This window comes from Sminthopsis crassicaudata, chromosome 4, assembly GCF_048593235.1.
Source record: "Sminthopsis crassicaudata isolate SCR6 chromosome 4, ASM4859323v1, whole genome shotgun sequence".
Classification (NCBI taxonomy): domain Eukaryota; kingdom Metazoa; phylum Chordata; class Mammalia; order Dasyuromorphia; family Dasyuridae; genus Sminthopsis; species Sminthopsis crassicaudata.
The window spans coordinates 464,776,356-464,788,818 of NC_133620.1; the positions used below are offsets into that span (position 1 = coordinate 464,776,356).

The 12,463-nt window shown below is 45.4% G+C and overlaps 1 protein-coding gene across 7 annotated transcripts in view; it reads left to right on the plus strand.

The window, feature by feature from the left end:
- Nucleotides 1–12,463, plus strand: part of POR (cytochrome p450 oxidoreductase) — an 81,563-nt gene that overhangs the window by 8,720 nt on the left and 60,380 nt on the right. For 2 of the 7 annotated variants that reach the window (XR_012481518.1, XM_074264118.1), the window contains exon 1: nt 8,755–8,890. The exons of 2 other annotated variants lie outside the window; for them this stretch is intronic. Coding sequence is in view for 1 of the 5 variants with exons in the window: in XM_074264117.1 (XP_074120218.1) it covers nt 10,195–10,225 (31 nt within the window). In the remaining 4 variants the exon portion in view is untranslated. Of the gene's footprint in view, nt 1–8,754; nt 9,038–9,819; nt 9,930–10,179; nt 10,226–12,463 lie in introns of those variants that run through there. 3 more of the 7 variants (XM_074264121.1, XM_074264120.1, XM_074264117.1) reach the window with 3 other exon arrangements.

Below are 12,463 nucleotides of genomic sequence, written 5' to 3' on the forward strand. Positions count from 1 at the left end.
TCAGAAGTCTATTTTTAAATGAACAAAATCATAAGATTACAAAGAAAATCAACCATTTTAAAATATGGCTATCAAAAAGTTTTTACAACAAATTCAGGGATTCCAGGGTAAGAACTTTTATACAGAAAAGGCTGATGATCAAGGTTAATGCTACCTGTAATCTGAGTGTCACAGTGGTCCTCAAACTTTTTAAATAGGGGGCCAGTTTACTGTCTCTCAGACTGTTGGAGGCTGGACTATAGTAAAAACAAAAACTCACATTCTATCTCTGCCCCTCAGCCCATTTGCCATAACCCTTCAGCCTGCATAAACATCCTCAGTGGGCCGCATCTGGCCAGTGGCCCTAGCCGTAGTTTGAGAACCCCTGGCACAATAAAGCTAGAAAAATGCTAAAAACCTGAATCTCCTCGTAAAAGATTTAAAAAGATGTAAACAACTTGTATAAGCTCAGGTAGAATGAAAAGCAGAAGCAGGAGACCAGAGGGTACTATGAACACCACTACCATCATCATAGCCTGCAAATAGCACTTTGGGGTTTGCAAAAAATTTTCTGTGTTATCTAATTTCACTCTTTTATTATTTATTAATTTAGTTTTAATGCACACTGCTTAATGAAACATGTTGGGAGAGAAAAATCAGAACCAAAGGCAAAAACCATGGGAAAGAGGGGGGAAAAAAACAAAAAAAAAACCCCAAAAATGAAAAAAGAAGTGAACATATCGTGTGTTGATTCACATTCAATCTCCATAGTTCTTTTTCTGTTGGGATTGCCTTGGAAATCCATTTCATTCTTACCCTAGCCCAGGAAAGTGAATGTTATTCTTTATTTTATACATGGGAATAGGAAAATAAAAACAACTTTGAGAGACTTTAGAACTCTGATCAATACAAAAATAAACCAGGAGACAGGAATCCTGAAGATGAAACATGTCGCTCACCTCCTTCAGAGAACACAGGAGCTTAAAACGAAGTGAGAGATGTGCATGGTCAGGTATGGTCAACATTAGAATTTGTTTTGTAGGATTATGAATGTTGATCAAAGTTTAGTTTTTCATTTGTCATTGATAAATGGGGGGCATATTATGATTTCATGCAAAAATAAATACATTTTGTCCCCCCCTTTTCTACTATTTCCTAGCCCCATGAGTTCTACTCACCAGGGAGGAGGGGAATCTGTCCCCCCCATATATTTTTTATTTTTTTTCTGAGGTAATTGGGGCTAAGTGACTTGCCCAGGGTCACACAGCTAGGAAGTGTTAAGTGTCTGAGACCAGATTTAAACTTAGGTCCTCTTGACTTCAAGGCTAGTGCTTTATCCACTGCATCACCTAGCCGCCCCCTCCCTCCAAATACATTTTTAAAGATATAATTGATATATGGTAGAGATAGGTGCAGGGCATCTGGGTAGTACAAAGGATAAAGTGCCACACCTGGAGTCAGGAGTCATTTTCCTGAGTTCAGATCTGACCTCAAATACTTCCTAGCTATGTGATCCTGAGCAAGTCAGTTAACCCTGTTTTGTCTCAGTTTCCTCATCGATAAAATGATCTGGAGAATGAAATGGCAAACAATGTTAGTATTTCTGCTAAGAAAACTAAATGGGTTTACTCAGAGTTAAATAGGACTGAAAAAAACTGAACCACCACAGAGACAGGTACCTGTTGTTAAGGAGACAGGGACACAAATAGTAGAGAGGTAAAATACAATACTGACAGTTAACTGTAGGGAGAAAACAGTGCTTTTGGAAAAGGAACAGGAACTTGAGCTTTTCCTTCACACACATTATGGTGTATTACACTTTCTTAGCCAACTGGAATGATTTAGAATCAAGATGGAATCACTCAAGTTCAAAGTTAGTTCAAGAGAGTTTCATCACATCTGTGCTAGGCAGTTGTACTAGGTGTTAGGGAAAGGGGGAAAGGGAAATGAAAGCATGTTTGATTTTCTGCAGACACAAGAATCGTATTTCTCTTTTTCCTTTCCTCCTTGGTCAATGTCAATGCCTAGGGCGGAAGCTATGAAGCGTAAATCTGTATTGTTAGTCTAGGGACTTAGTTGATCCATCCTCTGGCCAGTGCAACAGTCAGAACAGGATTGTCAGGAATTTGGCTGGGTATCAAATAGAAATTTGAAGTGCCTCTGATACCTTTACAAAGAGATTTTAATCTAGGGCCTCTGATTGGGCATACGGGGTGGGTGGGTGGAGGATGATGATGTTGAATTTAAAGTGAGAACTGTACCGATTCAACAGGACTAGTCAGGGTATATATATATATATGTGTGTGTGTGTGTGTGTGTGTGTGTGTGTGTGTGTGTGTGTGTGTGTGTGTGTGTGTTTTAACCAGCAGGTAACTAAGGAAACCTAGATTCTAGTTCTAGCTCAGGGACTAATTAATTATGTGCCTTCAAGCATTTCAAAATAATCATTCAAACACACAAGCAATTATAACGCATCTACAATGAGCCAGGCAATGTGTATGAAAGAAACAAGATCACAGAGCATTTATTCCTGGACCAAACCATTTGACTCCTTATTTTTCATGTATGTTACCTTCCTCTCTTAGAAGGTGAGCTCTTTGAGGTCGGGGACTGCCTTGATTTTTACACTTGTATCCTCAGTTTCATCTGGCATATAATAAATGCTTTCTCCTTCTTCCCCTCCTTTTCCCCTCCCTTCTCCCCTATTTGGAATCAGAGGGTACCTCAGAAATCATCTAGTCTAATTCTTCCTTTTTACACGTGAGGAAGTTCAGGTTCAAAGAGAAGGGAATTGCCTAAGGTCATATAAATAACCAACACCAATCAAGGGATCAGTTAGGTCCCCTGAGTCTAAAATCAAAGCTCATTTCATTATATAAGATTCAGTGACATGTTCAATACACCATCGCTTATTATAATAATTCTCCTCTGATGCCTCCTGGTGGCAGACTTTACTAAACTGGAAAGGCTGAGAGGTTTCTCAAGAGTCTAAGCTAACTGGTGATTTTTTTTTTTTTTGGCTATGAATAAACAAAGAAATAAATTTTTAAAAATATAAATCACATCTCAGCCCTGGACAGTTCCTTTCTGTTTTTTACAAAATAATAGCCAGTTTAGAAGAAAAGATAAAGGGGAGAAGACAACTGCATTTGATCATAGCTGATAATGTAACATGAGTTTTAATGAGCTGCTGGTCACTAAAAATGGGAAATGGATAAAAGTAAAGACATTACCTCTGATCAGCTTCCTTTTCTTTTTCTTTTTGTTGTTGTTGAAATACTTTAGTTAGAAAAGGTCCAACCTATAGTCATTTTGACAAGGTCATAAAGCAAACAAAAAAATATATAAACTATTTGAAATTATATATTTAGCCTTTCATACACTGGGTGGGATGATAAAGGTCAGGCCTGTTCTGTACTTGGAGTGTCAGTGTGAAGCTCGATAATTAGGCTTGGTTCGATCAATTCTTTCCAACAAATAGTTATTCTTTTATCCTGTGATACTGCATCCTCTACCACTTCTGTTCCATTTTCATTCCGGTTCACCAGGTCAAATTTCCCCCGGATCTTTCACCACTGGTAAAGATGAAAGGATTTCTCTGTCTTCTCCCTGAACATCAGGATTGTAGTTTATTATTCTCCCCTCCTTGTAACTAGAGACATAGGGGAGAATAATCTGCTGTCAATTCCAAAAGCTTAAATGCAATTTTTTCTCCCACCCGTGGGGGGTGCTGCTAAATTGAGGAAATAGACTGTATTCCCTTCTGGGGCATCTCCACTGGATTCTAGATAATAATGTAAGGATTTTTTATTACTTCATTTAATTGCTGCTGTTTCTGGGATTCATCATTAAACACATAATTAATGCTTCCCCCCCTCTCCCTCGTCCTCTGATTCCAAGAAAATCCAGTCCCCTAGGTCCCCTCCAGGGGAAAATGTCTTCCCTCTTCTCCTTCCCTTATAACACTGCAGGAGTGAGAGGGGTCAGTGGCTTCCCACTATTCCCCCAATACTGGCTCATCCCATCCTGCCTTGTTCCTAAGTGACTGTCTGTATCTGGACCATTTGCCTGGGAATGATCAGCTTTACTTTCTAGAGAAAATTCATCTTCTCAGGGAAATATGGTGATGTGGGTGATGTAGACACCAGGTGATGGCAGGCACCAAAAGTTGGAGTTCGGTCATGTGAAGAGCCCCCAATGGCCATTTTCTTTGGCGGAAGGTAGATTTATTTAGCGAAGAGCTTACAGACAAAATGAAGGGGTACAATAGACACTGGGAATGGCAAATAGGAAATAAAGTAGGAGAGCACATGAAAGCCAAGTTCCTCAGTGGAACTCAGTTACTCAGTAGAGAGGAGGCACCCATGAGGCTGGAGCATGCCCTTAGCTGGCAGGCTAAATCTTGAAAGGGACTTGGCCCCCAAAAGAGTTAGTTAGTTGCAAGGAGGAGAAGGGGAGTTGAGAAGCATAGGGGAGTGAGGAGAGAAACCACGTGGCATGGGGGAAGGGAAAGGGGAAAAGACAAAGTAGACTGCTGCTGTGGGCTGACCCAAGGGAGTCTACCCATAAGTAGATTTTATAGGGAAAATTTAATCTGAGGGACTTGAGTGGGATTTCTGATAGGATGAGGCAAGGAGAGGGTGGGTCTTAGGAGTTTGACATGGATTTTAGACTAGACAACAACTGATTTTTATCAGCACCTTCTCCCTGCTTGCTTCAGGGACCAATTCTTTTTTTTTTTTTTTTTAATTTTTAATAGTTTTTATTTACCAGATGTATGCATGAGCAACTCTACAACATTGACAATTGCCAAACCTTTTGTTCTAATTTTTCCCCTCCCTTCCTCCCCCCCAAGATGGCAGGTTGACCAATACATGTTCAATATGTTAAAGTATAAATTAAATATAATATATGTATACATGCCCAAACAGTTGTTTTGCTGTACAAAAAGAATTGGACTTTGAAATAGTGTACAATTAGCCTGTGACGGAAATCCAAAATGCAAGCAGACAAAAATAGAGGGATTGGGAATTCTATGTAGTGGTTCACAGTCATTTCCCAGAGTTCTTTCGCTGGGTGTCGCTGGCTCAGTTCATTACTGCTCTATTGGAGCTGATTTGGTTCATCTCATTGTTGAAAATGGCCATGTCCATCAGAATTGATCATCATATAGTCTTGTTGTTGAAATATACAACAATCTCCTGGTCCTGCTCATCTCACTCAGCATGATGTCAGTCTCTCCAGGCCTCTCTGAAATCCTCCTGCTGGTCATTTCTTACAGAACAATAATATTCCATTATATTCATATACCACAACTTATTCTTCCTCTCTCCAATTGATGGGCATCCACATAGTTTCCAGCCTCTGGCCACCACAAAGAGGCTGCCACAGACATTCTTGCACATACAGGTCAGGGACCAATTCTTTAGCTTCTCTCTGTCCAATAACTATTCAGGACCTCATCAATGGTACCTAGGGGCAATGTTAATTTATTAAACAAATATATAGAGGGGATATCAGAAGATTGTTTCATAGAATAGCAAAAGGCATTTGGAAGGGAACATGAATCTACAATCCACCCATCAATAACCATTTATTAAGCTGCTAAGATGTGTCAGAAATTGTCCAGGGTGCTGAGAATGCAAAGGTAAAAGTGAAATCATTTCTGTCCCCAAGGAGCTTACATCCCATTGGATGAATGAATAAGCATTTACCAAGTTCTATGTAGCACTTTACTAAGCACAGATTACAAAGACACGAGAGGGGAGCCCAAAGGACTCGTTTGACACACCCTTCGAGAACAATCCCTTTTGATTTATGGTTCCAGAAGCAGAAAGTGAAGGGTATTAGAGGAGGGTGGGGTGAGCAGAGCGTCTGTTTGTGATGCTAATGAGAGAAACAGAAAGATTACTGGAGCCAGCCCGGAGATGGAGAGCCCCGGGAGGCAGCCTGGAGTCAGGACTGGCTACCAGGGACGAGTTCCAGAGCTGAAAGCAGCAAGGAGAATGGTGAGAGTTCGGCTTCATTACAACGTGCACTACGCCTACATGTGTGCCCTGGAACAAGTCACTCACCTTGCTGAGCCTCAGTTTGCTCCTCTGTAGAATGGAGGAGTTGAGTGGATAAGGCTGTTTCCAGCTCTACATCTGTGACTCCGTGGTGGGGAGGGGGAGGGAGGAGCATTTGGCTTGTGTCAGTGAAGGAAAGCTCAGTGTTGGAAGTGCTGGACAGAGCTTCAAGGGGAAGGCAGGCTAACATTGTGCCCTGCAGGATGAAGAGCATTTGGACAGGGGGAAAGGAAGGCATCTGGGTGGGAGGGGGAGAGAAGCAAGAAGGAGCAGGAACAAAGGTGCAGGGAAGGAATGGCTACAAGAGCATAATATGGTAATAATAATAATCCCCCCAAGTCTGTAAACTTGGGTCATCCTTAACCCTTCCTTTTCTCTCTTTTTGCCCCCCACCATTAACATATCTTGGTCCTTTCTCACCTTTCCACTGCTATAATCACTCTTCTAATTCAGATTCCTGCTGGAATATTCTTCCTGCTTTCAGTCCCTTTACAACCCAGCAAGGGTTCTCAAACTTGGGCCCCCTCCCCCCCTGCTGAGGACTTTTATGTGGCAATGGGCCGAGGGGCGGAGACAGTGTGAGCTTTTGTTTTTACTCCAGTCCGGCCCTCCCACCGTCTGAGGGACAGGGAACTGGCCCCTATTTTAAAAGTTCGAGGGCCACTGGGCTAGACCTTTCCCACCTTCTCACCACGTAGAGTTTGATCCAGGGACCGGGACCTCCTGGCCGTTCTGCGCTCCATTTCCCCCTTGCTTGAAAAGTTCTTCCTCTTCATCTGGCTTCCTTCAAATCCCAGCTAAACTCCCACCTTCTTCAGGAAGACTTCCCTAAACCCCTTTAATTCTAGCACCTGCGCTCTTTTAACTATTTCTTGCATAGCTTGCATGCAGCTCATTTGTCCCATGGTAAATAGACTTTCATTAGATTGTAAATTTCTGGGAGGCGGAGCCGGCCTCGTGCGCCCTCCCGCTCGGTCTCCCACCCCCGGCACTTAGCGCCGCGCAGGAGGTGCACTAAACATTCAGAGAATGCTTTTCACTCACTTGCTTATTCATTTATTCATTTTCCTCTCCCATTCAGTGAACTCCAGTTAACCCGGGTCAGCAGCTCTTCACCTGGGGGTTCATGAATTTAAAAAAAAAACAAAGAAAGTGTTTGGTGACTGGGCGGAGATAAAGGACCGGCCCACAGTCACACCGCTCACAAGGGGCGGGGCTTAAGCCCCTCATGGAATGACTCTAGCCCGCGGTCGTCCGGCGCGGTTAATCCCCGCGTCTCTCCCGTAGGGAAGAGGTGACGTCATCCTAACTTTCACTCCTCGTTTCTGAGCGTTGGGCTGCTACGCGAAGTGAGCAGTCATTATTAGACAATGTCAGCAGCTGAGACACAAAGTGAGGCCTTTTTATGGGGGTGTAAAAGTTTACAAGCGCCTTTTATAGACATTGGTGAGAAACTGTCCCGCCTTCCGACGTCCTTCCCGCTTTCTGGAGAGTGGGGGGAGACACAGCACTATCCATTTTAATAAGGGGGGGGACCCGGTACTATCCACTTTAATAAGTGTGGGGGGCAGGCTGGCATGTAAGCTTCTAGAAAGTAGGAAATTTCGGTTTTATTCACGGCACCAAAACTTCACATAGAAATATACACGTATAAGGCCTTCTGGCCGCCCTCTCTACCCAGAGTCTCGGTATTTTCTTGGGCCGTCCCCCAAGCCCGGAGAGTTTCCTCTCAGCTCGCCTTCCCCTCCGGGGCTTTGGGATAGAATCTCGGAACCTTCCCGGCTTCCTCTCTCTCTCTCTCTCTCTCTGGGCCTTTCCCGAGACCGCCCAGCGAGTTGACCTGTCCCTAACCCCCGAGCGGGCGTCGGGTCAGCCCGGGCCTTCGCTCGCAAAGGGCCCCCCGGGGCCGTGACCGGTCTCCTGTTCCGTGTCTGGCCACGGGACCCGGATGCTCTGAGGAGAAAGCGGGGCCGGGGCCCGCACTGCCCTCCCCCTCAGTCCCATTCACTCGCGCGTCCCGGGTCCGTCACCTCCCTGACGTCACCCCCCTCCAGAAGAGCGGAGAACTTCGGCACATCCTTGTCAGTAGTGAATGTGTGAGACGCGAGGGGTCACAAACTCCGCGAGGGCGATTTCCATCGATCGGCGCCTCGCCTGGTAGCTGTTCCATGCATGTGACTGAAATGTTATCCTTTTTTTGTGCTTTTCCAAACACGCGGGGAGCTCATCCCCTTTGCGGAACCTGTGTCCCAGGTTTTCTCCCTCCTTCCGCCTCCCCAAGCAGTCCGATGAGGTTAAACTCGGGCGCTTCTTCTAAGGGAGACTAGGAGTTATTGATCGTGTCCGTGTCCAACGTCAGGCCGTGAACTCGAGGGCAGCTCGGTCCCCTCTCTGTGTTCCCGGCTCTTGGCGCAGTGCCAGGAACTCGGCGAGCACTTCATGTTTGTGGAGTGACTTCGCAAGCGAAGCCTAGCTGGCACCGGCAGAGATAGAACACCCGCTCCTCCTCCTCCTCCCTCCGAACCTAGGCACCCTCAGCCTCGCCTCCCACCCATTTCCTGCCATGCCCCGCCTCCTCCCCCAGCCGGCACTTTAACTCCGCCTTCGCCCCGCCCCCACGCGTTCTTCCAGTCCAGCTGACGGCTCGGACGAGTGGCGCGTGGGCGGAGTTGGGCCGAACCAAACTCCCAGAGTGAGAGGGGGATCCGTCCTTTTAGCCGGGAGGGAGCGGGCGGCTGCCGCGTCATCCGGCCCCGACCACCCCCGCGAGTGGTAGCGCCCAGGGGAGCTGGTCCAGAGCTGGGCCCGCGGAGGGACTGAGGGAGATCTGACTGCTGCAGCCGGTGAGTTTGGGTAGGCGGGCTGGAATCGGGGCAGGGCCGGGGCCGGAGCCCGGCCCGGGAGAGGGTACCACAAGAGGCGAAGGCAGCCGCAAGGCTTCAGGGGCCGGGGAGACCGAGCCAGGCCTTGCTCCGCTGGAACCCCGACAGGTTCGGATGCTTGGGTGGGGAGGGGTCGAGCAGGCCTGAGGCCCCGACGGGGAAACTGAGGCCCGGCCCGGACAGCGACTCCTGCCGGGGAGAGTGCCTCTGGGCTCCTCACTTCCCCTCCGCTGACGCTGCTTCCCACCCTGATCGTATGAGGGATGGGGATTAGGTGGCTTCCGAGGACCCTTCCGGTCCCCACCCGGGCCTCAGTTTCCCCGTCTGTAAAATGAAGGGTCGGACTAGACCGCGGCGGAGCCCTTCCCCGGCCCCAAATGTTAGGGCTGCACGACCAGGTTCGGGTCCGACCGCTTGCGATCCAGGAACTCAGTTTCCCTTCTGGGGCATTCGAGGATCTGGACACCTCTGACTCTTGTGGACCCCGCGGGTCTCTGCGGGGGGGTTGGGCGTGCTCCTCTGCCCGGACACAGACCCCGAGGGATGGGGGACGGGGTCTGGGCTTGAACTTGGTGAGTTTCTTGGCACAGACACACGTCCCACACAAGTCCCACTGGAGTGACCACAACAGTCACCCATGAGCGGCCAAACTCACAGTCACACATCACATAAAAGTCTCATTCTTGTGGCTCCCCCACACACCGGCGACATGCGGGTCCCCCAAGAGGGCTCCACCACGCCCGCCGCTCACAACACAAATCACACACGAGTCACTCCCAAGTGACTCCACTACGCGTCACCCACCGCAGGTTGTGTATTTGCTTTGTTTTGGCCTGGAACACCTGCGGCTTGGCGTGTGGGTTTTAAGTTTTGGTCTGATTGAGCGTGATATGGGCCACAGACGTATTGTGCACAGAAAGACTCGGTGCGGGACAGGGAATTGAAAGGCGCCTCCTGTAGGTGGAAAGGAGACGGTGCCTTAACGTGACCGCCTGGAAAGGTGGGTGAGACTGGAGAAAAGGCAGCAGTCATAGATGTTTCTGGAGGAAGGGCCCCACGGTTGTACTGGTGGATTGGGAATATCAGTTTGGCAACCTCGGGAGGGTGGCTTGCAAGGCCAGATTCTGGTTCTGCCACTTGTGTCCCTAGCTTAGTCACTGAACTTGAACTTTTGTTTCCTCACCTAGAAAATGGGGATAACCTGTTACACGAAGTCCTGTAGGTGAGAGTGTTTAGCACACTGGGAAACAGCACGCACCTGCCAAATGGTTTTATTGGAGAAGTGTTTGGAACCGCGTAAGGTTATCATTAATCTTTGGGTCTCCTCGCTTTCTTCTCTTCAGTGAGATGGCTGGTTCTAGGATGACCTTCTGTACTTTGTTCTCTGGTTGTGTGAGTCTTTGAGCACAATCCAAGGTCACAAGCAATGGGTGGGAAAGTCAAGGAGATGCTCCTTTCTTTTCTTGGAAAGAAGTCTCCGAGTCACTAATGAATCGGTGGGACTCGAGTACTTGCCACTTAAATTGAGGAATTACTGGAGAATTCAGCTTTTAAGAAGAGGGGATAAAGTTAAAAAGTGAGCTTCTAATGAAGAAACAAAAAGCCGAGCAGCTAGATGGCTAGTGGGAAGTACTGGGGCTTGATTCCAGAGAGCAGCGTTCAGGTGTGACCTCAGACATTAGTGGCTGTGTGACTCTGGGCAGAGCCCATAACTCCATGCTTCCAAAACAAACCGAAGAGACAAAGAGCTCCCTGGCAGCACCCGGGCTGTATACGCTTTTCAAACAGGTTGATTGGATTGGTAGGTCCTTGGAGGACTGACCTAAATCTTAATTGTTCTGTGGAATTACTAGGAAATTTACATAACTATGGTACTATGCAATCAAAACATGCCACCTTTTGGGGGGTAGATTTGCCTTTTTTTCTCTTGTTTTTTCCACCTTTGGTTCTGATTTTCCTTTCACAACATGACAAATATGGAAATATCTTTAAAATGATTGTACATGTATAACGTATATCAGATTGCTTGTCGTCTTGGGGAGGATGGTGGAAAAGGAATGGAGGAGAAAAATTTGGAACTCAAGATCTTACAAAAATGAAAATTATCTTTGCAAGTAAATGGAAAAATAAAACCCTATTGAGAGAAAAAATGTTCCACATTTGCCCATATTTACTGCTTGAAAAAAAATTGGCTGAAGCTCCTAAATGAATTTGAATAAAAGGTGAAAAAAGAAGGTTATCAGAGTGTCATGGGAAAATTGTGAGATTTGGTAGACATAGATTTTGAGTTTTTTATAAAACTTATAATTGATCCCAGTCCTAATTTCAAGTTTGCACAATACTTGGCTGTACTACAGTCTCACTGGAAGCTCACAACACTGTGAAGAATTATCATTCAGTCAGCATTACAGGAAAGTTATGAAATAAGTGCTTGGTTTGTGATCACACTGCTACAAAATAGGAGAAGCAGAATTTAAATCCAGGACTTCCTGACTCATAAGTCTATCACTGTATCCATGTACCAAATGCAGGCTGCCTAGGATAAACTAGGGCCAGATCTAGTAACAAACTGGTTCTTGGCTCTTCAGCTATCCAAAAACTGATCCAGGCTGGTTTGGCTTAGGACCATCTCCTGACCTATGTTACAGTTTATTTATCCATTCATTGATTCACTCAATCCTTATTTGTATAGTAAATACTCTGCTAGGTAGCCCAAAGGTAGATATAGAGATAAATAAGGTCCTTTTCCTATTCCTGGAACTGAATTTATTAAGGCATATTATAGATTACTTCCTGTTAATAATTGATTTTTTTGATAATTGGGAATTTTCTTTCCTCCTAAAGAGCCCTTTCCGTTGTCATTCCGTTTTGAGTCACAGGAGAATTTACAAGTGGACTGGCCTGTGGTGTAAGGGAAAGACCGGGAGTTAAGAAATCAGGTTTTTCTGGGCTTCAGCATCACATAGCTGTGGAACTTTGAACAGTGTTCATTTCCATACCTGTAAAATTGAATCAGACTCTCAGTGCTCCTCAAACCTTTCAGTTTCACATCCTCAGAAATTATTGATGACTCTCCAAAGAGTTTTTGTTTATGTGGATTATATCTATCAATAGCTACCAAGTTAGAAATGAAAACATCCTAGAATTATCATGAAAATAATTTTGACCTCAGATCATACTTGGAGAATTGCTGAATTAGATTGTTATAGAATCACAAGAAATTGGAAACAAAATGGCAAATCCAAAAATCTTTTTAGTTAGACATTTTAATGACTTAAAGTCCATTTTCATTTAAAATGAGGGAAAGTAACGAATTAGGAAAGAAATATTCACTATTATAGCTACCCTGTTATATTTTCTAGGTTAGTGGCTAAAGAGAATTATTGCTGTTTACATTTTTATTTCAAAGTAACTTGTAGCCAAGTAAAGACATATAAAGAAGCATTTTGGGGTTCTATAGGATATATTTTACATTTTCGAGAAGTGAGTGTTAAATCTCTTAACATTTAGAAGCCCATATTTAGTAAGGATTCT